The 27,999-nt window shown below is 42.3% G+C and overlaps 1 protein-coding gene across 7 annotated transcripts in view; it reads left to right on the top strand.

The window, feature by feature from the left end:
- Positions 1–21,112: 21,112 nt before the first annotated feature.
- Positions 21,113–27,999, top strand: part of CADM2 (cell adhesion molecule 2) — a 717,808-nt gene continuing 710,921 nt past the window's right edge. For 3 of the 7 annotated variants that reach the window (XM_053306337.1, XM_053306334.1, XM_053306335.1), the window contains exon 1: positions 21,113–21,986. In XM_053306337.1, the coding sequence (XP_053162312.1) occupies positions 21,926–21,986 (61 nt within the window). In that variant the 5' untranslated portion in view covers positions 21,113–21,925. The remainder of the gene's footprint in view (positions 21,987–27,999) is intronic. The other 4 variants (XM_053306338.1, XM_053306336.1, XM_053306333.1 and 1 more) reach the window with 3 other exon arrangements.

Here is a 27,999-nt window from a genome sequence, read left to right as displayed (position 1 = left end):
AAGTGAATCAGAAAGAGAGGTGGTCTTGTGGTAGCAAGCATGACTTGTCCCGTTAGCTAAATGCATATTTATGCATATTTATATGCATATTTAATGCATATGCATCTAATGCATATTTAGATGGATGCATATGAAAGGGAGATTACATGTGTGAGCACTGTAAGATATTCCCCTTAGGGGATGGAGCTGCTCTGGGAAGAGCATCTAGGTTCCAAGTTCCCTGCCTGGCATCTCCAAGACAGGGCTGAGAGAGATTCCTGTCTGCAACCTTGGAGAAGCTGCAGCCAATCTGTGTAGACAATACTGAGTTAGATGGACCAATGGTCTTACTCAGTATATGGCAGCTTCCTATGTTCCTATATTCTTTGTGGCAGTCACCAGGACAGGATGGGGTATTGCTGGGTGCCCTTCACTGGGGCTTGCATGGATTCAGCAACTGGGCTGGGTGGCAACAGTCCTCAGGCCTGCATGCATGTCTCCATTGCCTTTCACTTTCATGAGAAAAGTGAAAGTGCCTTTCACTTTCATGAGAAAAATTTCTTCCAAATATTATATGGAAGAAATTTTTCACCTTTTAATTTGCATTACTGAAATTAATGAACTTTTGCATGATATTCTAATTTTTTGAGTTTCACCTGTATTTTAAAAGGATAGTGTCCTTGTATACTCCGCCCAAAGCAGGAACATATATATACTGTGCTTGTTTACAGGTACCACTGTCTGGTACCCCTGTCCACAGGATATTTCAGACTCCTGTTTTTCCTTTCTGCCCCATGTTGAAAACCTTTTTAACCACAAGTACTCTATTACAACATTTGTAGCATCAGTATATATTAACTATCCCACTTAGATAGCCTCTGACCAACAAAAATCTGTGCTAATGTTTGGTCTGTGCTAAATATAAGCTTATTTAGTATTGATAACTATTGATGACAATTTATGGATTAATATAGAAATTGCATAACAAAACAAGTAACACATGTTACTCACACCTACAGCATTCACCTCATGAGCAGTGTGAGAGGGAGAGTGAGGGGGAATGAGTGATGAGTTGGGTGGAACAGGACTTTCGTTCTCACTTTGGACAGTGTACATGAATACACCAGTCACTTACAATCACTTCTGAAGAGAACTTTAGTCATTTGATTAAAAACAGAAGGCCACGTTATTTATTGAAATATTTCTTCCTTCCCTTTTGGCCTCCAAAACTATTAAAGACATGGAGGAGACAAGACAATTAAATAGCAATGATTTAAAATAATGAAAACATTGTAAGCTGGCATAGATGTCTTAAATACTATATGGAAGAAAGCACATCACAACAGCTGACATCCAGAGCAGTGGTCTGAGGACACAAGAGGAACTACATCCTCATACAGAGAGGTTGATCTTAGGGCAGTGAGAGACTTCCCCAATCAGCAGAGTGTGTGCACCTGGAGGGGGGGAGCAATTATTGCTGATCTCCCCTGCCATCAGAAGTGCTCTTTGCCTTCCAGAAATACGTCCCTGAAGGCTGGTCAACCCACTGAAACATATTTCTGGAAGGCAAAAAGCACTTCTGGGAGCAACATAAAAAATTGCTTCTATCTCCCTTCATGTACATGTTCTGCTGCTCAGGAAGCTTCTAGCTGTGAGGATGCAGTTCCTGCTGAATCCTTGGACCACTGCTTTCGATGTCAGCCATTGTTAGTAGCCTCAATTCTTCCCAATAGTTTTGCACCACACAAAAGTATGATTTTCAGAGGTCTGTTTTTCAAAACACTATGTTTTTTTCCAAAGTTTTTCTTTCTTTCTCATATCTATTATTTATTAGATGTATATTATATTAATAAATTGTTGTTTTAAATAAATTGTTATTGATAAATAACCTCTTTTTTGGTGTGCAAGTTATCATCGGGAAGTGACAGTACAGTGAAAAATGTGGGGGGAATCCCCACAAGAACTATCAGGTTAAAAACTGAGGCTCAATTTTTTGGGCCCCCAACAGCTGAGCATCAATCCAGGTGCATAATGTTCGTGGAGCCGGTGGGGCTGAAGTTCCCTCCGGGATTCCTCAGAGGGGGCAATGCTTCCGCCAGATTGCCAGCTGGGGGCTGTGGGGTTCAAGCCCTTCTCCGGATTTCCTGAGAGAGGCAATGCCTCCCTGGCTGCCAGGTAGCATCAGGAAGCTCTCATGCTCAAGTCCATCAGTCAGTTGAACAACACAGTCAGTCCAGTGCTGTCCTCGAAGCAACTCAGAAAGTTCTTAGGAGGCTCCCAGGACCCTTTCACTCTATGATTCTCTGATTAGAAGTAGTATAACAAGGAGAAACGCTACTGGTGCTCTATGCATGCAGGTGTTCTGCCCAGACTGATGCAAACCAGGGTGGAATCTGCTTAGCAAAGGGGATAATTCATGGCTGCTACTACAAGACCTCTCCTCCTATGTGCCTCATGCTCCCTCCCAGGGAAATTGAGAAGTTTACACTCCTGCATCAATCCTGGCAACACATTTCTTCCCCCACCCCCAGCCATGCTGCACACTGAAGCAGCAGCATTGTTCCCTGCTCTCTGCAGCTGGCTGGCTGGCTGGCTGGCTCCTCCCTCCCTCCCTCTTTTATTCCTCTCTCCCCCACCCCTGTGCTCAGAAGGAAGCATTTCTTCTTCCTCCTGTGGGGCCATGCTCCTCCCCCATGGATCCTCGTGGCTTTTCAGGGTGCAAAGGAGTGAGTGGATGACAAGGAAGGGACAGAGAAGAGAAGAGGAAGAAAGGGAGAGAGTGAGAGAAAGAGGGGGAGGAGGGGAAAAGTAGGAGGAAGGGAAGAAGAGGAGGAAGAAGAAAGAAGGTGGAGGAGCAGAAAGAAAACAATGAGTGAGTGTAGAGCAACGGAGGAAGAGGGAGGAGGAAGGAAGGGAGTGAGAGAAAGAGGAAGACAAAGGAGGAGTCAGATGATCACTCAAGCCATGACCAAGGCTTGGGGACATCACCCAAGATGTGACCTGGCTGACCCTCAGATCACCCCAGCAGGGGATGGGAGGCATGTAAATGGAAAGTATATGTCAAGGACTAGACTGACAAGGCTGTGCAATCTGCCTGAGCTTCCCCCTGGGGCTGGAGTAGGCAAATTCATGGATTCTGGGACATCCTGGACAGCACCGTCTATAGTGTCTTCTGCCACACCGTAGAAACTGTCTGCATGCACAATGGGCAGGTGTGCCTCCAGGGGAGAATGGACAGGGAGAGGCAGGGAGGGATCATTCCCTGCACCCAGCCACTGTGAGTTAGGCAGTTGACAGGAGGTGAGGGGACAGCATTGCTCTCCAGCTGGCTTAGCATGGAGGAGTATGCTCACACATCAGTTGTCTCCCTTCCTATCAATTTGGCATATCCTCCCTGCTCTGACAAATGAACTGGGCCTTCGCCTTAGCGGTGCCATCCCCTATGCCCAAACAGGGAGTACAATGTTTAGATAGGGCTTCAACTTCCACTGGTGAAAAATAGAAACACAAAGGGACACTCCTTTAGACCAAGGACATCCTTGTCAGTGGGGCATCCAGGTGCCATACATGAGTGGCCAGGTCTCCCTGCCAGCATCTGTCAGTGAAGTATGTAGCTGCTGTCCCTGCATTGCTTGCTATTATATGCTATGCTGTCGCTTGAAGGGGCGGACGTGGAGTTGTTGGGGTAGGTGTGAGTGGGGCATCTCAGCTCCACACTTGCTATTTTGCCAGGCAGAGTGCAACTGAAGGTATTTTGGCTGTTTGGCCATGGAAAATGGACAGGAGACTAGAGCATCAGCAGACATGATCCACTTTGGATGCAGGCATCCATGGATGGTGTGAAGGTATGGTGCTTGCAGGTAGCCAGGATTGGTGAGAGGTGTGAGTTCTTATAATCAGCATATCATGGTCCAGGCCTGGGGTAATAACCAGCCCAGATCTGATCCTAGATGAAATATCCAGGTTATGTCTGGTTATAAAATAGCCATTATTATGTCTCTATTTAACCATATATCACATTTATAAGGCAGAATAATCATGGAAGAACTATAGGGATTTCTCACTTAGTGGTGGTGTTTCTTGTAAATAATAATGGCCAACATCCAGATGCTGCTTTTGGACAAATAAGTGTTAGCAAGTTGTGCTATGCCCGGAACTTGCATTCTAGATCAGGGATTCTCAGTGTTGGGTCTCCAGATGTTATTGGACTTCAACTCCCATAATCACCAGCCCCAGTGGCCTTGGTTGGGGATTATGGGAGTGAAGTCCAATAATATCTGGGGACCCAACAATGAGAATCCCTGTTCTAGACTAGTGTTGCTCTAGCACAAACATATTTGCACTTGTGCAACAAAGTGGCGTGTCTCCTGCTGTGAACACAGGAATACATGAAAATGCTTATTGAGTCAAACTCAGTACAATCTACACTGAGTGGTAGCGGCACTTCAAGGTTTCAGGCAGGAGTCTTTCCAGGCCCTACCTGGAGATGCCAGGGATTGAACCTAAGACCCTCTGCATGTTTTGCAGTGAACCTTTTGCATACAAGCTCAAGAGTGCATGTTTGAACATCCCTGCAATATCACGCAGCTACATACAGTAACTGTCTTGCAGTGAAGCAACTTTGTTGTACAAGTGCAATGTTAGTGTGAATGTCAACCAATGATTTGACAAACTTGGTCTAATGTATGAATGCTTTATAAGCATTGAGGGAGGGAAACTGACTGGCACTCACATGTTGATTTCTGGTTTTGTATTGAGCATGAACTGTAATGGAAGCAATCTGCTGTGGCTGAGGTGGAACAGGATAATGCTACAGTACATGCCCTTGTCCCCACAAAAACAAGTGAAATTGGATATCTTTGTAATAATGGTTTTAATTTTGGGATTAGGCGTAACATATTTTTAAAATATTTTCAAATTTCTTCTTTCTTGGACTATATCAATTATGCAACAAACTAAGCCAAAACCCGGTGCTACATATTTCACTTATATTCTGACATATATATCAATACATTTTCACAGATAATACATTTAATAAAGTTAGTAGACATGGAAATTGTAGGAATCACTGCTGAACCAATACTTATGGGGAATGTGCACAGCTAACTTGCAGGAAAGAAAGAAGAAAAGTTACACATTGGTTAATATTTGACATTTTATGTACTTGTTGATATATCCTTTGAACTGCTCTGCAGCAAAAGGAATAAGAGGAAGGGAAATAGAAGTTATCTGCTAGGAGAGGATATGTATTTATTAGATACATAATTTATTCCTTGTTGGTGAATTAAAATTAGCATGATGTCAACAGAAATAAAACAGCTGCAATAGATTTTAGGGAGAGCTGACTGCTAATATACATTGAAGGTGACTGTTGAAACTGCAGGTTTATCTCAAACCTATGTATCCTGGAAAGCAGAGAAGGAAAGATGGAGAGAATTTCAGAGAATACAGGCTTTCATCTACTCTATGAGTACTGAGTGAGAAGGAAGTTGACTGGCTTTTTTTCACTGTCTAGAGTGTTACAAATTATTTACAAGCATCATCCAGACTGAAAAGAAAGGCCTAGGAATAGAGGAAAGAATAGAAGAGTATCAATTTCTCTATAATTAATCCCATCCTTACCTGCCTTTTGATGCCTTTGACTGTTTTTCCAGTGGGGAGCTTATCGCCTGGTTAATTTGTTGCTCTTCAGGTTTATTTAGCTTTAGTAATACTACCTACTTAGGCTTTGTATATACATAAGCAGGTTTATAATGGCATTTGAGAAGCTCACTACCCTCCAGTTTCCTGCAGAAATTGCATTCCAGATTCATAGGCCAGACATATTTTCCTCTATTCTGGATGGCTTCATTGTTCTAATAAAGAGTGGTTATAAAGGGAACACATCTCATCTTCTCTACCTGACAACAAAAGCAACTGATACGTGATTGTAAGAGTGGGTGGAAGCTAATTCCATGTCTAGGGCCAATCTTGATGTAGAAAATAATGATCATAATCCACCAGCAAGGCTGAAAATGACATTACTTCATTAGGAAGCATGGAAACCTAGATGAATAGTGGTAGGATTTAAGGTGGTAGGATTAATTAAATAGTGGTAAAATTTAAAGGAAAAGTGAACGGGTGGGGACAAATAGTCTGGGCTAATCTCGCTTCCCTATAAACCTTAGAGGCTAGTGTTGATTTGAAAAAATGGAAGGAACATTGTCTTTTCAAATCTCTAGTGTCCACGAACAAGGTTAATTTTGATGAAGACTTGGAGGCTGTTGTGCAAGGACCTCCACTGCTAAAGCAATCTCCTTTCTACTGACACTTGAAATATGTTATCTTAACATATGGAACTGCATGCCATTCATTTTTGAGATCAGATACCAGATATACTGCACCCAGATATCCATGTTTCCATACATGGATGGATAGATACATGTTTCCATTGACATTTCCATCTGTGCTACTCTCGTATTCATCAACATGGCTGGCATACATTGAGTCTAGTCAATGCCAGATCAAGGACTGGTGGCATTGCAGGCAAAGCCTTTGGCATCCCCCCCCCCACACACACACCCTTTGCCTGTGTGGGCATGTGCCTCCCATCAGAGAGGCCATCCCTGTTGCCTACCTGGCCACCCATTTGCTCTTCTTGCTGCCTCTGCCCATCACTCCTGCCACTGCTGTTTGCTTCGAGGCAGGCAACCAGCCTGCCACAGCACATTATAATGATATTGCTGTGCATAATTTGTGTGTGGTAATTTGATTATAATGTGCCACAGAAGGCTAACTGCCCAGAAGCAGTCATCTGCGGCAGGAGTGGTGAGTGGAGGTGGTGAGGAGAGCAAGTACGTGGCTGGGTGGGCTACAGGGATGGGGAGCACCTGCTTGGTCATCTGCCTATTCACTTGCTCCAATGACAGAAGGTGTCACTGGTGCCCCTCTCTGCTTGGCACTCCAGGAAACCATCTAGTTCATCAAGTGGATGGGCCACCCCTGCATCTAGTTTTCAGCATTCCAGTGGTGACATTCCATTTCACTTTTCCGACATTCCAGTGGCGGGGGAAGTATCTATCCTTCCTAGGGCCATAACTTCTTTTGCTTTTCTGTGTTCATAAAAGAGCCAGTACTAATAAAATCCTTTACTATTCCAAATATAGAATGGATTATGAATGGGATCCTTAAAAGGCATGCAATCTAAGGAGGTATTATCAGATTAAAAAATAATGATGAAAATGTGGGTCACAATTTCTAAAAACAGAATGTGTTCCTGACAAGTTTTTGGCCCTGCCATTCTTTAGTTGGTAGTGACATCTAGCATATTAGTTGGCATATTCATCTCTTAGTTGCACTAGAAATTGTAGTTACTCACTGCAAGCCATAAGCTTGCATAACTGACTTCTTTAATAATGACTATGAAAATTAGTGACATGGGCAGACTTATTGGCTTTTTCTGTTATATTACTGAAGTTATATTACTGAAGTATGTAACTCCATCTGTTATATGGATCTTAGGATGCTTTGGCATGGCAGACTCCCAGCCTATTGATTCAACACATCAGTGTCAAACTGGAAGCAAAATAACTTTTAGTATAGACTGTTAGACAAAGTTATTCTTGATACTGGATATTAAGAATAATACTACTCTGTATTATACTACTCTGATACTACTCTGGAGCTCTCTTTTCCCCCAGATTCGGTCTGCCTCCTCCATTTCAGTCTTTAAAGCCTTATTGAAGACATTTATTTTCCACCAGGCGTTTGCCCTTTAATTTAATTTTTTTAAAAAAATATCTCTGATACTACTTCTTGCTTTGTACACTGTCCTGAGTCTGTGGATTGGGCGGTATATTAAATCTTTTAACAAACAAACAATCACACCAAACATTGCTGGTCCTCTTAATACATGAGTAAAATAGATAAGAACTTGTGGTTAATATTTATTGTATTTATTGTTACATTTATATCCCACTCTTCCTCCAAGCAGCCCAGAGCAGTGTACTACATACTTGAGTTTCTCCTCACAACAAAGTAGGTTAGGCTGAGAGAGAAGTCACTGGCCCAGAGACATCCAGCTAGTATCATGGCTGAATGAAGATTTGAACTTGGATCTTCCCAGTCCTAGTCCAGCACTCTAACCACTACACCACTCTGGCTCTCATGCAGAATATGCAGTCACCATGGTGTTCAAAGGGCAATGAAAAAGGCTACTCTTATTGAGTACACAGCAATAGTTTTGTATTACCAATGGATTCTTTAAAGGCAAATACCATCACAGTGATTCATGGCAAAATCTAAGAGAGTACAATCTAGCCATCATACTTTGTGTTTCTCTCTGTCTCAGTAGTGATCAGAACACTGCCCATCCCTTTTGTTCAATCAAGTAAAAATACTATCGCAAAAGAGATAAAGAAAGGTCTAAATATAAAGGTATGCCACATAGAGAGATGCAATTTTACATATGGAAGGGAGGGGGCTATGTGATAGGAACATAGGAAGCTGCAATATACTGAGTCAGATCATTGGTTCATCTAGCTCAATATTGTCTACATAGACTGGCAGTGGCTTCTCCAAGATAATCAGAAACTATTGAGCAGATAATATCCTAAGTAAGCCTGCAAGAAAATGTGTGGCTATTTTATAAATAATCATATTGATGATCCAGAGCCACCTCCAGACAGAAGGTGACTTGCAAAAAGGATTGACTTAAGGCCTAATAAAATGAAATTCTGCTGGTTATTGAGGCAAATAATTCAGCCTATTAAAAATTCAACATCCAAGAAATGGTTGTGGAACTCTAGCTAGCAAAAAACCAAACTTCAGAAGGCAGATGCTCTCCAGGACAAAGTGACTCTTGGGGAACCCAATGTTTACTGGGTGCAGGGTAGGATTAAAATAACTCTACTACCCCATCATTGTGTCTGAGTCAGTCCTGAAGGCACTAGATGGGAAGGAGATTGTTAACTGGAAAAAGCAACTGTCATATAGAACAGCACAGTCAGTTATATGGTTGTGTAACAGGTATCTCCCAGGAAGCACTAGATGAACTGCCAGAACTGCCTATCATGTATGAGCTCAGTATGGAGCTGACATCAGGTTCTAAAGACTTCCTGGCAAATGGAAAGGATATCATCCCAGTGACTTAGCTGTGGAAAAGTCAGCCTCTCAATTCTTTGACCTTTGTTCACAATGCTGCTTGGAAGCATTTTAATATCAAGGATATTCTTGATGTTAAAATATAGCATAAGAACAAAGGCAGATTGCCTATTGCCTTCTCAGTGAAATAGAGTGTGCAAGAGAGTGAAATAGAGTGTGCATGAGTGTGTAAAACCAGGCTAAGGGAGCCCAGCCCAGTTTTGCATGCTTGTGTAAACCACCGGGATCGTGCCTGATCCTGTTGGCTACATGGCTGCCTAATGTTTGCAAGAGGCAAACCTGCCTATTGAGCTACCTCATTATTTAAATTGTGTATCAGCCGTGGCTGCTTCCTGCCGCAGCTGGCACACTCAGGAGCGGAGTGTGCATCTCAGTAATGCACTGTGCATTCACATGGTGCATTATTGGGGATCTAGGTAGCGGGGTGACGCATGGTGGTGCATCCCAGCATCCCCACCCCAGAAGCTGCCAGTCATCAGGGTGGACGATCCACCCACTCAAGGAAGAAGTGGAGATTGTCTGCAGGGAAGGTAGGCTAAACCTGCTTTCCCCGCAGCCCGCCTACGAGCACTTCTCACCAGTCGTGAGAAGAGCTCTAATCTGCCTTCAATAGAAATAGCAATAGCACTTACATTTATATACCGCTCTATAGCCGGAGCTCTCTAAGCGGTTTACAATGATTTAGCATATTGCCCCCAACATTCTGGGTTCAAGGAGCACAAACAAAGAATGATTTTGCCACTGTGATTCTGAGGCTTCAGCAAAGTCTTGATACCTTCAGTCACATTGCATCTTGGCCTGATTTCATGTTAATTTTGTACTCCAACGTAACAGAATACAAAACACATACGCATCTTGTCAAGTGTGAAGAGCACATGTGTGTATGCTTCACTCTGCTCCTCTGTGAAATGCCAAATCCATTGTAATGGATAGTTTGTTGTGGAAAAGGAAATAAATGATTATGTCAACAGTCATCTCTTTTGGTAGTTTGCTTTAAAAAATGCCAGCTAATTGCAATTCACAATATTTCAAGCTTTTGTTCTCAGTAGCCTTTTGTATGGCTGTATTTTATTTATTCATTGTGTGTCTTAAAAAGTATACCACAGCTTTCTGTTCAACATTTTGAATGAAAGATTATTAGCTGAAGTATGAACAAGAGAGATGGAGTAAAACCCATATTTAGGTTAAAATATTACAATAATATTAACATATCTATATTAAAACATCTTTTTAAAAGGTATAAACAATTAACAATATTATATATTCAGCACCATTTATCTAAAGAACTTAAACATAGATGCCTATCTATCATTTCTCTAAAGCAATGATGATAATAAATCCTGATACCAAACAATATAATTTTTGCCAAAAGATATAGTCCTTGCCAGAGGCATTTTAACTCAGGAGAGTCTCTTCAGTGGCCGTGTGGAGTATAGCAGCAGTACCAAGCTTTTGGCATGTGTCACAGACTTAGCAGTCCAATCTCTAAAAACATAAATGCTCCAGCTTTGTAGTACCACAGTCTTTATAATACTCCCTTTCCCTTTCCCCCCTTTTAAATTATCTTTAGTTCTTTATGTATAGAATTTCAAAGATGTTTAATAGCATGGCTTGTTTATTTATTTATATTTTCAAAAGGGTGGGACCCACCAATGTAAATCCTAATATTATAGCAAGTCTGAATAATCTACTGTGACACGTTAATAATATCTTTTAGGGATTTAGTCTCACAATAAATTGTGTACAATAGACTTACTACTATTAAACTGCAAGTACTGCAAAAATACATATATCTATTCCTGCAAGTCTTCAAAGCAAACATTTCATTGCTAATTCTTTATATCTGAAATGAAATCAACCCACCTAAAATGAAATCAACCCTTCTGTACTTCATGACATGGTATATTGTAGCCTGCTAATCTATGTATATATTGGTTTCATACTTTTTCATACTTTAGTTTGTCGTAACCTACCTAAGCATCTTGACCATTCTCAGACAAGAACAGATGTTTTGACGTGTTTATGCAGAGATGTCAGATATACATATACCAAAAGAGGCATTTTATAATGAGATTGTGAATACTGTGCTAAGAGATTCAGTTACCAATATAAGGGACTTTATAAATGTGCCTTAAGAAACTTGCAGTGCAATTCTTTGCTTATTTACTCAGAAGTAAACCCCACTGTGTCTCATAGGAATTATTCATGAGTAAATGTGCATAAGATCACAGACTCTGGATTGGATCACAGACTCCAAGCTGTGATGAAAAATTGCTCCTACACTTCCAGAACAAGTGTGAGATGTGACACCTGCATCAAGTTCTGTCAGACCAGGACTGGCCTTTTTAGCCCCATGACCCATAAATGATCCATCAAAATATTCAAAAGTGATGCTGTAAATATTATGATACTGATAGTTGCTATATAGAGGAAGAAACTTTGCTGTTTCATATCAATCAGTTGATCAATCAATCAATCAATCCTTATTTCAGTATTTGACCAGCATAAGATAAAACATAAAAACAGTGGCATTAAAAACAGTCTATGCCCAAGGAAAGCAGACATTGAGTCCCTCCCAAGGACCTGGGATGGCTGAATTTTATTGTCAATTGTTATAGATATCGTCGCAGAATATAGGCTGTTCCCAGTAAAGCTGCTTTTTGTAATTGGCTGATGGTGATTTCTGTGGCCCCTATGGTGTTGAGGTGCTCTTCAAGGTCTTTTGGAACTGCACCCAGGGCGCCAATTACCACTGGGATTATTTGGGTCTTTTTCTGCCACAGCCTTTCAATTTCAATTTGTAGATCTTTGTATTTAGTGATTCTTTCTATTTCTTTTTCTTCTATTCTGCTATCCCCTGGTATTGCTATGTTGATTATTTTGACTTGTTTTTCTTTCTTCCCGACTACAGTTATATCTGGTGTATTGTGTGGCATATGTTTGTTTGTAGTCGGAAGTCCCATAATAATTTTACATCTTCATTTTCTTGAACTTTTTCAATTTTATGGTCCCACCAATTTTTGGCTACAGGCAACTTGTATTTTTTGCAGATGTTCCAGTGTATCATCCCTGCTACCTTGTCATGCCTTTGTTTGTAGTCAGTCTGTGCGATCTTTTTACAACAGCTGATTAGGTGGTCCACGGTTTCATCTGCTTCTTCACAAAGGCGGCACTTGCTGTTTGTGGTGGATTTTTCGACTTTTGCTCTTATTGCATTTGTTCTTAGTGCCTGTTCTTGCACAGCCAGTATTAAACCCTCTGTTTCTTTCTTCAAGTTACCATTCTTAAGCCATTGCCAGGTCTTGGTGATGTCTGATTTTCCACTTATATTGTGCAAATATTGACCATGCAGGGGCTTATTTCTCCATTTTTCTGCTCGGTTCTTGACTTGTTCTTTCTTGTAGGCCTGCTTTGTTTCATTGGTGTTGTATAGTTTCTCGTTATTGACCATATGAAGTGCATCTTCTTCACTGTCCTTTATATATTCTGCAAGGCCTCTTTTCTCCTCCTCTACTGTTTGATGGACTTGCAGCATTCTTCTTCCACCTGAGCTGCGAGGGAGGTATAGCCAATCTAGATCACTGCGGGGGGTGCAGAGCATGATTGATGGTCATTATTTTTCTGGTCTTACGATCTAGCGTCTCTAGCTCTGCCTGGGTCCAGTCTGTTATTCCTGCAATGTATCTGATAACAGGTATAGCCCAGGTGTTTATGGCTTATATGGTGTTCCCGCCATTGAGTTTGGACTTGAGGATTTTTCTAACTCTCCTGATGTATTCATTTCCCATTTTTCTTTTAACATCAGTATGTGCAATGTTATCAGCCTGGAGAATGCCCAAGTATTTGTAATGTTCTTTCTCTTCCAGGTTCTTGATCTTGCTTCCATTGGGTAGTTCTATTCCTTCTGTTTTTCTTATTTTCCCTCTGTTCATTATTAATGCAGCACACTTGTCTAGTCCAGACTCCATTGCTATATCGCTACTGAATATATGGACAGTGTTTAGCAGTGATTCGATTTCTGACTGGGACTTTCCATACAACTTCAGATCGTCCATGTACAGCAGATGGTTGATTTGACTTGATGTTTTAGATGTTTGTTATCTGAGGCCTGTTTTGTTTAGTATTTGTGAAAGTGGGGTCATGGCGATTACAAACAACAGAGGGGATAGTGAGTCCCCTTGGAAAATGCCTCTTCTAATGCTAACCTGTCCAAGTGTCTCACCATTGATTGTTAACTGTGTACTCCACATGCTCATTGCTTTTTAAATAAATAACTGAATGTTTTTGGTGACACCAGTTGTTTCTAAACATTTTAGTATCCATGTGTGAGGCAATGAATCGAAGGCTTTCTTGTAGTCAATCCATGCAACACTTAGATTGGTTTTTCTTCGCTTGCAATTTTCTAAAATCATTTCGTCAATCAGTAGCTAGTCTTTTGTGCCTCTGGTGTTCGGGCAATTTCCTTCCTGTTCAACTGGAAGCTGTTTGTTAGTTAATAAGTGTTGCATCACTTCATCTGCTATTATTCCAGTTAATAATTTGAACATGGTTGGCAGGCAGGTTATCGGTCTATAATTACTTGGAACTGCACCTTTTGCTGGGTCTTTCATGATGAGATGAGTTTTCCCAGTTGTTAGCCATTGTTCAATATCACCGCCTTGCAAAATGTGATTGAACTGTTTTGATAGTTGTTTATGAAGGCTTGTTAGGTGTTTAAGGCAAAAGCCATGCAGTTCATCGTCACCTGGAGCAGTCCAATTTTTAATTTTCTTTGCTCTTTCACTTATTAATTCTGGTGTTAGTATTAGATCTTGCATTTGTTGGTTACATTTTTCGACCTCTTTCACCCAGTCTGCTTTTTAATTATAATCTATTGGATTGCCCCATAATTTTCCCCAGAATTGCACTGTTTCTTCTTTATTTGGTGTTTCTATGTTTCTTGCAGTTTCTCCTTCTATGCTTTGGTAGAAACGTCTCTGATTTGACTGGAATTGGAGATTCTGCCTGTGTTGTGTAGTTCTGGCTTCATATCTGCTAATCTTTGACACTGCTGTTATTTGCTGCTTTATTATTTCCAGGACTTCTCTAATTCTCCTTGAATCTAGGTGGTATTTTTGGATCAGATGCTGTTTGGTGTTTTCATTCTTCAGCTTCTTGTCTTTCATATCTTTCAATTTACTAGCATCTGATCTAAGCCTGGAGATTTTATTTTCTAATCTAATCTTCCAGTTAGGTGATGTACTGCTTTCTTTTTTGACAGGTCCACTGATCTTATATCCGAGCTCTTGTGTTGTTATTGTTGCTGCACTGTACATTAGTTGGTTTGTTTGTTGCAAATTATTGGTTGTTATTTGTGCAAGTGCAGCATTGACATCTTTTAATGCCTGAGCAAGTTGTTTTTTGGCAACTGTTTTTAGAGCTGGAAGTCGAACCCTGGTGGTTGTTTGGCTCATGTGCTCAGTTATTTTTTACTTTAGTTCTTGTTGCTTTTCTGTTAAACGGCATTCGGGTTTTTGAGGTGAAGGCAAACGGGAGGTTGCCTGGTTTTGATTTTGAAACAGTTCAGCAACAGTGGCATCCTCGATTTCCAACACCTCCTCCACCTGCGCCTGAGCAACTTTGGTGATAATTCTTCTTCCATATCTTGAGCCTGTGTTGCTCTTTGCAGTTCTTCCAGCTCAACTTCTGTGAATACTTTATTTCTTATTATGAATCTTCTCTGGTCTGCTAGCCTTTGTTCTGTTATTTCTGTGTCTGGATGCTTCTCTTTCCAAATTTGGTACATTCTTTTTAAATAACCTCTTCTAGTTGGACTAGACTTGTAATAGCAGATCATTATTTCCTTGTTGGCATTTTTCGTATATTTTTTTCGGTTAAGCGACGTTTCTTCCAGTAACTTTGCTGTCTTCAGCTCTGGTTGCTCAACTGAAGATCCTGAGTCCTGTTGCCCACTTGCCACCAGATGTCCAGGGACTCCGGCACCTGGCGCGGTCCTTGTTGACCCGGGCGATGACCGATCCGGTATAGATTTATTAAAGTTACATCTCACCATGTTGTTGATGGGAGAGGCACTCTTTGGCTCCTCTGGTGAGACCTGTCCAGTATGGTTGGACCTCTGGCATAGCTCTCACCTTCCTCAGAGCACGCAAGCCCCACAACCACACCAAGGTAGTGCCTCACTGGGGGCAATTATATTATTATTATTATTATTATTATTATTATTATTATTATTAATTTGATTTCTATACTGCCCTTCCAAAAATGGCTCAGTGTGGTTTACACAGAAAAATAATAAATAAATAAGATGGCTCCTTGTCCCCAAACGGCTCACATTCTAAAAAGAAACACAAGATAGACACCAGCAACAGTCACTGGAGGTACTGTGCTGGGGGTGGATAGGGCTCTCTCCCTGCTAAATAAAGAGACACACCATGGTAAAAGGTGCCTCTTTGCCCAGTTAGCAGGGGATAAAATAAAATTAATGCATAAAGGCCAAGTTTAAAACTATGAGCATATGACTAAAATATATGAAACGCTATTAAAAAGTTAAGATTAGAATTAAAGTTTGATTAAAACATGATTAAATGGAAACTGTATGACTGGGTAGGTGAGGTCGCAGTGCAGGTATGAACTATGTTGGGCCTAATTAGTTCTTGCTGGCAGTCAGATCCTGGCGGATTTGGCACACTGCCATGCAGAGCTTGGGGACATTGTGTGTTGTAATAGGGTTGCAGTTGGAGAGTAATAGGAAGACTAGCTTGTGCGGCCTGGCAACCTTGTTAGTAGTGGGAGAAAGAGGATATTGCAGATGTCCCTATAATATAGGCAGTATAAGAGGATGTGCTCAGTGGTTTCAACTTGTCCAGCATTGGAGGGGCACAGATGGGGTTACACTCTCCCACAAGGAACAGGTACACAGCTTGGGAGTGCTCTTGGATCCAGGCCTCACCCTGGTATCCCAGGGGGAGACAATGGCCTGCAGCGCTTTCCATCAACTTTGGTTGATTCGACAGCTGTGTCCATTCCTTGAAGAGAATGATCTCAAAGCAGTGGTGCATCAGCTCGTAACCTCCAGACCTAACTATTGCAATGTTTTGTAAGTATGTGGGGCTGCCTTTGTATGTAGTTCAGAAACTTCCGTTAGTTTAAAAACGTGGCAGCCAAACTGGTCTTTGGCATAACCTGGAGAGACCATATTATGCCTGTTCTCAAACAGTTGCATTGGCTGTCAATACGTTTCCAGGCAAAATACAAAGTGCTGGTTAAAGCCCTGAATGGCTTAGGTCTGGGTTACCTTAAAGAGTGCCTTCTTCTGTATGATCCCCATCCCACATTGAGATCATCTAGTCACGCTACGTGGGGTGGCAACTTGGAACTGGGCCTTCTCTGTAGCTGCTCCTGGCCTGTGGAATGCACTCCTGGCCGATATCCATATTCTGGGCTGATTGTTGGCCTTCAAGAGAGCCCTAAAGACTTACTTGTTTGGCGTGGCCTTCTAAGGTTTTTAATTGTTCTCATGTATTTTTATTTGGTTTTCAGTGGCTCTGAACTGTTTTAAATTTGCATTGTTTAAAGCAGTTTGTTTTAAATAGTGTTTGTTTTTGTTTTTTACTTGTTGTGCACCACCCAGAGCCTTTGGATGGGGTGGTATAGAAATGTAATAAATAAATAAATAAATAAATAGTCCTCATTTTAATATTGAGTGAAGGTCCCCAGTGCTCTTCTGACCTATGGGGGTCCTAGAGAGAATTCCTCATATCCAACTATTATTAATAGTGGTCTATTGAAGAGTGTGTGTGTGTGTGTGTGTGTGTGTGTGTATTTCCTATGCATCCTTATGTTTTCTCAACAGTCAAGTGTGCCTTGTCATACAAATACAAACAAAGCATCAGGGTTGCATTTCAAATAGCTATCCCATGTGTATCCTGGCATAGCTGTAGTGAGCTTCTGTTTAAGATATTTTATGAACTATGGATTATGATGGGCTGTTGTGATAGGCTGTCCATGATGATTAACTAACTAGGGCGCACCAGCACATGAAGTCAGCCTGACTCAAGGTCTACTTTAATGGTGCTATGGTGCAGTGTGTGGGCAACATAATGAAGACATTTTTAAAATGTCTTGCTGTAGCCAGTTGTAATTATGAACAGCTACTTATGGGTGACAGATGGATGTCCTAGCTGCAGATGCACATCCCTATTCACAAGCTGCACCCCATTCAGTTTAATAGGGGAGCAGATTAGAGTTGTGATGAAGGATCTAATTGGGCACGGTGGAAAACTTGGTGCTGACTAGATGCACCTTTTCTCTATTTTACGAGGGTGCTCATCTTAAAAGTGCATTACAGAAATTCATGGAGGATAAGGGTAACAGCAGCTCTTACCCACAGAGGTGCACCTAGGTAATTTTGGAGCCTGTACCTCAAAGCCTTTGGAATCCTCCCACCCACTGCAAGGTTAGCATCATCCCCCTACACACACTTACACAGTATTTTTAACATGTGGTTTCTTGAGGGAACGAAAAGCAACTGAACTCACAAGAATGTAAGAATATAATACAGGTATATTTATGCAAATATGCATTAGCAGAAACATCTTAACACATAGCAGCATATTCCCATCCCACATATTTCTTTCCCCACTCCACTCTAGAGCATCCAGCACAGGTCACAATCACACTTGTCCTCCTGGTGCAGTGCAGGCCAATGGCAACCACACCACCTGGGACAGACCCAGGGGGTGTGCAGGTCCTGGACTTCAGCCCCAAGTCCATGGGTAAGAGTGCCACTGCTTACCCATGCTGGCTAAGTTGAGCCTCCTTAAACAGAGATTGTATAACTCTAGAGCCAACATATTCAAAGACACTCCACCACCACCAAGTGTGACCTCACAAGTCTGTCCTCCACTACACCTCCTCACATGCTTTTATAAGGCTCTCTGATAATTAGCTGCCGCATGTGTCCTAATTAGTTCTTTCACCACCTCACCACCACATTGCATGCCTTCTCAAGTCCCTCCCCCACCTACTTCTGCCTCACTCACAAATCCTTTCACCAACCTGCTGTGATGACATGAGCTCCAGCATAACCTAGAATGTCTTCTGAAGACCATCAACCACCTTGCAACCATTTCACAGGCACTCCCAAGACACTCCCCCAGCTCATGTGGCCTTTAAAGTCTCCACCACCTTGCCACTGCCTCCAAGTTCTCACAACTCCATCTACACTATCTCTACACTGCATCTAACTCACTACAGCTTTGTGTGCCACTTTGCCCATGGCTCACATGCCTATAAGGCCATTTGCCTCCTCTGTGCTATACTGTGTGCCTTGTAAGGCTGCACCACCTTGTCACCATTTCACGTGCATTGGCATGTCCATTGGCCATCACACTGTTGCCTCACATGTCCTTGCAAGGCCCTCGGTTCACCACCACCCTTTGTTTCCTAACTTGGCAAAGAGACACCTTTTAACATGATGATTCTCTTTATTTAGCATGGGGAGAGTAACTGGCCCTATCCACCCCCAGCAAAGTACCTCCAGTGACTGTTGCTGGTGTCTATCTTATGTTTCTTTTTACTTCGTGAGCCCTTTAGGGACAGGGATCCATCTTATTTGTTTATTTATCTATGTAAACCACCCTGAGCCATTTTGGGAAGGGAGATATAGAAACAGAATAAATAAATAATAATAAATAATAAGTCCATTTGCTATGTCACCATTCTGTGTGTTTCAGAAGATCATTCTCCACTCTCCACCACCTTGTGTGCCCATGCAAGTCCCCTGGCCACCATGCTGCTGTCTGTAGTACTCTCACAAGGTTCCGTGTCAGCTTACAATGTTGTTCCATTACAAGCTATCATAGCCCCCCACCCGGCACAGTTCACTGCTACCTCATGTTCACTTGCAAGGCCCCAGTCACATCACTGCCACCTTGTGTGACCTCAAAGCCCATTTGCTACCTTTCACAAGACCCCCACTGCTGCTGCCTCACATACCAATCCACGGCCCCTTGACACTCTTTCGCCACCTCTCATGACCTCACAATTCCATTCACCACCCCCTCAGGAAGATTTGGTAGACAGTTTCAGTTTGATGACCAACGGAATATTCAGGGCTTATAATGGCAGAATGTTGAAACAACTCTGGATCCTTACTATATTAGCTGCACTATGCTGGTATAAAGTAAAGTTGTGCCATTGAGTCAATGTTGACTCCTGGCAACCACAAAGCCCTGTGGCTGTCTTTGGTAGAATACATGAAGGGTTTACCATTGCCATCTCCTGCACAGTATGAGATGATGCCTTTCACGACCTTCCTATATTGCTGCTGCCTGGTATAGGTATTTCCCACAGTCTAGGAAACATACCAGTGGTGATTTGATAGTATAGTGCCTGTATAATTGGCATTATTCTGCCAGTATATGGAGTGCACATATTCAATTGCACTCTTTTTCATCCCAGGCCTTGTCAATTATTTGATCAGAACTACAGATCAGATTAAAAAATACCATGTCATTTGGAAGACAATGTGCTTCCTTGGAAATGAAGTGCAGAGAAATAGTGTGCAAGGTCAAGGGCCAATTGGATAAGCTACTATATATCTATGGGAGATGCAATTGACAGAGACTAGTGACATTTCCAAAAGACCTTCTTGTTGGATGCCGTTGTGTCCTTGCTTTTATATGACAATTCAGAAAGAATTGCCAGACTGTGGACATTGAAAGTGTTAGTGGTGAGTGTAAGCACAAAGACAATAACTTGTGCTCCCAGATGATCCTTGTATCCATATACAATGAATAGAAAGCATATGCTGTGCCTTGAGGACCACAGTCCAACATTCTTGCTGCTCCAATCTATTTTCATGGCCATTGTACAGCACATTTCTATCAATGATAGAGTGAGGGTGAGGCCACATTATGGCTGTAAACATCCATGCATTGCAGAGGTCCCAGAGCAGGCTTCCAGAATGTCCTGATTCCTACTGGGATTTTATGATGCTTCCAAATATTTTTTTTCAGGGTGCCAGCACATTTCAATACATTTCTATAGCCATCAGGAAGGATAAGAATGGCATAATGTGCGAAGATGAAAGCAATCAGTCATGACTGGGGGAAAGTTCTTGAAACATCACTACGTAATATATTAATCACCCTTTGGGTTTCTATGGCCACTTGGATTGACTTTGCACTTCTACTAAGTTTTCTAAGAAAAACAGGTCAACCATCTGGAAGAAGATGGGATTGCTACTACATCCCTGTAATTCCAAATTACGTCAGCATAGGGGGGAAAAACAAAGGAGTCTCAACAATATTACAGCAGAACTTCAGGTGGAATGCCTTCTTAGCCACACCACATATGGGAAAGGTTCCCCAAACGGGAACAGGTGGAGAATCAGAAGAGCAGCCGGCTTAGTCCAGCTTCTATGCCCCCTCGTGGATTGTTTTCAGTGGTTATTCCACATGTGCGTACTGCTTGCCATTATGGTTTGGTCATTCGCCACGTACCCCCTCCCTCTATATTCCCAGTGGTAACTGAAGAATAGTCGTTTTTTCATTAGCCATTCTCAGTAGTCTTCTCTCCTTCCTCTCTTCTACTTATCTAGCAAATTATCCTTTGCTGCTGTTGGCTGTGCCGTGACCCATTTACCGAAATGTTCTCGTGCTAGCTTGTTCGCTGGTTCTCCATCGCGTGGAAGTGGGCGCAGTCAGTTTCAGGTGGCTGAGTGCTTGCCTCCCTCCAAACCGTAACGTCCAAAAACCGCTACTTTCAGAACCACCTTTGGACAGCGACTTCGCTTCTTTATGTCCTTACAGCCCTTTTATTCTTTTCCCAGGCTTTCCATTGGCTGGTGAGAAACGCCTACGTGTGTTCCTCATAGGTTCCAGTAAATGCCCGTCTAAATTACAGGCAGAGAGGGAGGGAACTGTAAGTAATAAGCCTCCTTTAAAGGCTGAATCTCTCCCATAACTCGCTCACTATCATTTCTCTTGGATCGGTGCTGCCCACTGAATGTGTAGGATGCACCCGTTCCCATTGGGAAGCTGGAGTTGGCTGCTCTGCTGATGAAAGGAAGAGGACGCTAAAGAGAACGTGGCTGCGAAAGGGGTGGCATGGCGAAATCTCTGAGAGGGGCGTGATCTGCTAAGATGGAGGCGTGGCTATTCAAAGAGAAGAAGCGTGGTTTGGAAGGGGGCGGAGCTCTGTAGGAGAAAGGAGGGGGGGCGAGGAGGAGGTGCGCGCGCTGAGATTGCCCTTGTGTCTAGAGCTGGAAAAGCGGCTTGTAGAGCGGAGCCGTCTCCCTGCGAGCTGAGGTGAGAGAGCGTGCGAAGCAGCAGGAAGACGAGCGCTGCAGCTGCCCATCTCGCTCCTCAGTGCCACCCTGACGAGACCAGGGAAAGGGAGCACTCTCGTGCGGAAGGAGGAGGTGGCGGCACCCGGCTCTTCGGAGGGAAGGACTGCGGGGGGCAAAGGCGCCCAGCCGAAGTAGGACGGGGTTAGGGGGCGAATTAATTGGGAAGGGGAGGGGGAGCCGGCAGCCGCTAGCCGCTCGTCCCCATTGCACACCCGCGCGACCCTGGTCCTCTTCTTCACCCCGCTGGATAGGCTGAGGGAGACACTGCGGCGGCGGCGGCGGAGGCGGCTCCTGCTGGGGAGAGAACGAGCCCGGCGAGAAGAGGAGCAGAAGGAAGGAGGAAAAGAAGAAGAAAAAGAGAAGGAGGGAGCAGCGGCGGCGGCGGCAGTGGTAGCAGCAGCGGCTGCTGGATTCTCTGCCTCGCGCCCAGCCAGCCCGAGGGAAACCCCCAGGATGCGGCTGAAACCCAGCGTCGTCTTGCGCTTATACAGCCTCTGCGGGATCCTCATCCAAGGTACCACCCCCGCCTGTCCTCACTCCTCCTCCTCCGCCCCCTCCTTGCCCCCCCTCTCCACTCCTGCCTAACTTCAGGCTCTGAGGTGCGTGCGAAGGCTTGGGGGGGGGGTAGCTGGAGGGCCGAGGAGGCATCGTACCCCTCAGCCCTCCCCACTCCCCTGGCCGTGTGAAACTCCTCTCCTGACCTTATTTCCACCCCTGTCGCCTCCTCCCCCTCCCCCGGGGACTTGCCCCTTCCTTGCTCCTCATTTGTCTTCGCCTCTTGGATCTCTCTTCTGTCGGTCCATTTCCCCTCCTGTCTGGACTGTCTAAGCCTCGGCTTGTTTCGCCATCTCTCTCGTCCGCCTTGCCTGGCTCCCCGTCCCCTCCACCCCCGTTCCAGCCATCCATCACCCTTCGCCCCCCACCTCCTCCGAGCCTCCAGCAGCACCACTTGTACGGCGCTTTCCACCCTTGAAGTGCTGCACAAACATTAATCCTTCCCTGCCCGCCCCCAAACTCTTCCCTCCTCCTCCACCCCCGGAGTCTTGCAGACCCCGCTTCAACTCCCTCTAACCTTCCCCTACAGCCACCATTCCCCCTCCCCACCCACTTTCATCCGATCAAATATGTCTCTAAAAGTGAGAGAGCAAATGCAGTGAGAAGAGCAACGTGCACACTGCAACACCATCGCAAGGGCTGGGGGGCTGGGGGTGATGATTGAAAGCTGAGCACTGGTAAAGAGGAGGGAGGAGAGGCTGAACATGCATGGACATTTCTGGAGCAGCAGGAAGACTTAAAGATGAGCACAGCTAGGTTTCCAAAACCAGTTTTCTCCCTCTTATAACCTACAGTATGGAATGTGCCCTCACAGCCCCCTTCCAGATCCTGTTCTTAATCATTTTTTATTTGTGCCCTTGTTTCTGTTCCTCATGCACCATTGGCACCTTTCTTTTCTGCCTTAATGCTGTCCTTTCAAGTGAATTGTAAGGATCACACTGGAAGAAAATGTACAAAACTACCATTGTTATGCAAATTAATGGTTGTGGAAATATGGACATGTAAGTAGGGAGTAGGCTGTGAGGCATTATCTTTCAAGCTCCGGAGACTTTGCCTCCCTTTGAAAATTGAATTAAACAGCAAAGTGTATTAAGGCAAGGCGCCAGCTGAGAGGGACCCTTGTTCTTGATGCTGTTAAGAGAATCTGGTCATGGTGTTGGAATTTACAGTGAGGGGTTTTGTGTGTGTGTGTGTCTCTCTCTCTCTGTGTGTGTCTTTATGGCTGCAGTGTTTGAGTATGTGGTGGAGAGATGCTTTTGCTGTCCCTTTGCCACAAGCAGGAGGAGGACAGAGGTGGCTAGATATCCAGATGTGTCAGGATGAAGGACTCTTGAGTGTTAACAATCATCTCGACAGCTTTTGGAGGCTCTAAATGAGGTCAGCGAGCACCAGCAACTTCTCCATGTTTTCCTCAGGATGATTGGTTCCCTCCCCACTCAGGATGACTGAGGGCAAAGAATTGTCTCAGTATTTCTGTGCTTAAGGAATTCAGAAAGAGCCAAGCAACCTTGTATCATTATTTTTTCCTACCTATTGCTCGGGAGTAGCAGTATAAAGTTTATCGTGTGTAATGCCTTCATGCACTTGCAGTATCATGAGGTGAGGTCTTAAGAGAATGTAGTTGAAGCTTTTTCTTCTCCCACTCCCAAATCAGAAGTAACCCTTTAAGTAAAGCTGTTGGATTTGGAAGGCTGCATGCAGCTTTTGCTTCACCTTTTGGAAGTAGCATTTTAAAAGCAGTGCTAAAAGGAGGTAGAATGATTTCATTTGGCACATGCAATGATTTTGTACGGCTGGCTATTTGTTTTCTTTACCGATCTGTCTGAGCTGCTGGGAATGTCCTGGTACAAGGAGCTGCTATGGTGCTGCTGAATGGGATTATTTATTGGGGAATCTGGCAGGTGGCACATGTAGGGGGTGGCCTCTCTTCTTGTTACATTTCCATGTGAACTGTCGGTTCTCTTTGCTGCAAAAGGAGGGGGAAGCTCTCTTTATTGATTTTTCTCATCAGTATAATCATGGTTGCTTCTGGTGAAGGAAAACTTGATATTTACTGTATAGCATCGAGTTGGCTGCATTCAGTGCATAATGTGTGCGTTAAGACACACAAGATACAATTTTAACTAGACAGTTTTTGTCTAGGTATATAATTTTTTTTAACACAGCCGTTCTGTGATTGTGCCAGGGGAAAAAAATTGCACCACTGCAGCAGCATCAGGTAAAAGAAAAATGTCGTGCAAGAGGCTGCTTTTTGGTATTGCCTGCATGAAGGTAATCAAACTGGGCCTTTTCATACAGATAATGAATGTCCCTTTCCTTGCTACATCACTCACCTGGTCCTTTCCCTGTGTGTGTGTGTGTGTGTGTGTGTGTGTGTGAGAGAGAGAGAGAGAGAGAGAGAGAGAGAGAGAGAGAGAGAGAAACCTGGCAGTTTTGTTTCAGCAGTTGATAAAAATAACAGCTCAAACATTCAGTGTTCTGAGCACTGGCTGAGAAGGCTGTTTTGTAAAAAAAAACAAAAAACCCCCACTTTGTATTATCTGCTCCTACATGATTGTCAATAAGTGAATACGTCTGTATACGTGAAAGACTGACTAGTATGCCCTATTTTGAGTCTGCTGGATACAAAGCAGATGAGAAAATGACACACACTCTAACCTCCCATTGTGTTAATAACTCTATCAACTCTGTTTACATTGTCAATAGTTTGGCATTGATAGCAGGTTTGCTGTGTTGACTAAATTTAATATGGACACTATTATTCTTGTGTAGAAAATGTAGTTATTCCTGCCATCTTAATTTGCTTTACAAACTGGGGTAAGTGAATCAACTGATCAATTGAAAGTTCCTTTTGCTTTGCCCTTCATGTGCCCCACCACAGTTTCTGTTCTCAAGGATGTTAGATGAAGAATTAAATAATCTAAATCCATCCAGAATCCAAGTTTTGCAAGAGATGCCTGTGAAGAAGGTTCAGTTGTTTTTCTGGAAGGAAATCCTAACCTTTGAAGTTTATGGCCATATTCCTTAAATATATGGCTCCACACTTAGACGTTTGGCTCCAAAATACTAAGATGTTTGGCTTTTTGTGGATATAGCCCTAGTGATTTCAGTGGAATCTACTTCTGTGCAAATGTCTTTATGATTGGAGAATTCATAGTTATAACTTTATTAAATGATTTTCCCCCCCTTAGAATTTTGTAGAGGCAATTCTAAAGAAGTGCAATCCTGGCCTTAACTTGGAGACTGTGAAAGATGACATATATGGGAATCCGGATTTATTGCAATGGCCTCTCTTAACTGTCAAGCTACTACCACAATTAGTTAATGATATGAGATGATGGATCTTAACTGCAAAGACTGACAATAGCTTTGCACAAAGTAGACAACTATGCACTTAAAACACTTTAATATCAGTTGATGTCAGAGTGGGGAACATTAATGAATGTAAGATCTTAGTTTGTGAGGTTAGAAATACTCTTCTAAGTTCAAATATGAATATATAGGTGGATAGTTTCTATCATTACTGGTTACTGTAAAAATAACTCCTAATTGTGAGTGCAATCTCATTCTTTCAAACTAATCCAGACTTCATGTACTGTGGCACATAATCTCAAGTGCATTTAAAAAGATTATTATATAATTTATATTTGCTAAATTTGTAAAGCAAATTATTTGGGAATTGTTACATACAACTCTATAAAATTCCCAACTCTTTGAAATCTGTTACAAGCTTACTTGAACAACCGAAAATCATTCATTCGGTGTGTGGCATACTTTTCAATGCTATGTATTGCCTAAAATGTAGTAATAAATAGCAGTAACAAATATGCTTTACTGTACTTCATGCATACAGAGGTGTTAGAATTGTCCCAGAATTGTAGCTGCTGTAGCCCCCTGCTGTGTGATAATGCAAATGGCATCTAATGCTTTAATGTACTGTTGCTTTTGTGAAAATACTGGATAGTACTCTATTAGATGCAGAAACTGTTACAGTCAGTGCTTCACTAGCACTGAACATATTTCCAAGTGATTCCTACAGATTCTTGAAGAAAAAGTGTGATTGAATTCAAAATTTCAGTGAATGATTGTCAGTACATGACAAGCTAATATTGAGCTTGAGGCTGATTGTGATATGCCTTTTCAAAACATGTTGCTGAGAAGACCATGAATCAGTAATGTATTTTACTTTAAAAAAATAAGTATAGATGAATTGGAATGTGTTCTAGACATCATATTGTGCCATAAAATGACAATCTTGTGGTCATTTTGATCTTCTTAATTAGGTAATATCACTGAATATTTAGATCTATTTCTAGTATTTCTGTGTGAATTAGTTTATCATACAAGCCAAGCATATGGCTCAGCATAAATATACACTATATATATCTTCACATGCATGTGTGTGTGAGTGCAAGTGCATGCGTGTGTGTGTGTATATATATATATACACACACACACAATATGTACACATACACACGCATGTGCGTGCACGGACACACCTCTTCCTACCTTTATTACTTTTAAAGAAGGCATGCATTGTTTTGTTTTAAGAAAAACATGTTTTTGTTTATGTTAAATGTGTTATTTGTGCTGATTTGGGGGAAGCATTTGTACTAGCTAGTCATAACTAGATCTCATTGAAATTGACTATGGACTCTTCTTGTAGAAAAAGAGAAATATGCTACTATTTCACGTAGAAAGAAAAATTTCTTATTATTCCAGTGTATTAAAGAACAAGAAAACATAAGTATTTCCAAAATTAAGGGACCAGTTCTGAATGTAAAGTGGAGGATTGTTTTGGGAAAACACTTCTAATATAGATTTAAAAAACAAAAAACAAAAACATGCCATGGATTATTGTAGCCAGATCTTTGCATGTTTACTTGAAAGGAAGCTTTACAGAGTTCAAGGGGATTTCATACCAACTAAGTGCATAGGATTGAAGCCTTAGTATAATTGCATGTAGTGTAGTAATGGTTCTGAAAATGACTAGCAATTAATCTGAAAAATTAGAATGCATTTTCTTATCCTACTGTCGTAAAGATTCATCATAACTTGAATTGACAATAACTCTCACTTGGTTGAGGGTTGGTTTTTTAACATAACTTAAAAAAAATTACGACTCAAATCATAGTAATCGAACTTTTAGATAAAAAGCTTTTATCAGAGAATGTAACAAACAGTAATGGGGCGGGAAAGACTCACTGATACAGAATATAAACAAAATCAGTGCTCATGAATTGAGTGGAGTTTTTTGGGCTTGGTTGGCACTACAGGAGAAATAATATTCTTTCTTACAACAGTAGAACCGGGGGTCATCCCATGGAACTAAAGGCCAGGAAATTTAGGACTAACAAAAGGAAATACTTTTTCACACAGTGCATAATTAATCTATGAAATTCTCTGCCATGGGATGTGTTGAAGGCTACTAGGTTGGATAGCTTTAAAAGGAGCTTGGACAAATTCTTGGAGGACAGGTTTTTCAGTGGCTACTAGTCTGGTTGCTATAGGCCACCTCCAGCCTCAGAGGCAAGATGCCTCTAAATACCTATTGCAGGAGCAACAGGAAGAAAGAGGGCATGCCCTCACCTCTTTTCTGATGGACCATCTGGTGGGCCACTGTGTGAAACAGGATACCAGACTAAATGGGCCTGATCCAGCAGGATTGTTCTTATTTCTTATGACACATATGGAGGTCTTCACAACAAATTGCATTGAAAATATCGTCTCTTTATCGTTATCACCCTTTCTTCTTCATTAAAACAAATCTAAAAGACTGCTGTAAGAGTGTTGTATTTGGAAGAAGAACATATACTTCAGTGTTTCCATCTAAAAACACTGGCTCTACTTTTCTTCATAAGGTAGCTCTATTTATTCTGAACTTGCATATAGTTTATTTATTGGATCATCATCTAGTTTCATCTTTTTGTTAATGGCTCTGTTGAAAACTGAGTAAATAACTCTAGCCTAAG

The sequence above is a fragment of the Hemicordylus capensis genome, chromosome 3 (assembly GCF_027244095.1).
Source record: "Hemicordylus capensis ecotype Gifberg chromosome 3, rHemCap1.1.pri, whole genome shotgun sequence".
NCBI classification, from domain to species: domain Eukaryota; kingdom Metazoa; phylum Chordata; class Lepidosauria; order Squamata; family Cordylidae; genus Hemicordylus; species Hemicordylus capensis.
The sequence above is the reverse complement of the archived record's forward strand: the minus strand, read 5'-3'. Positions and strand labels throughout refer to the sequence as shown.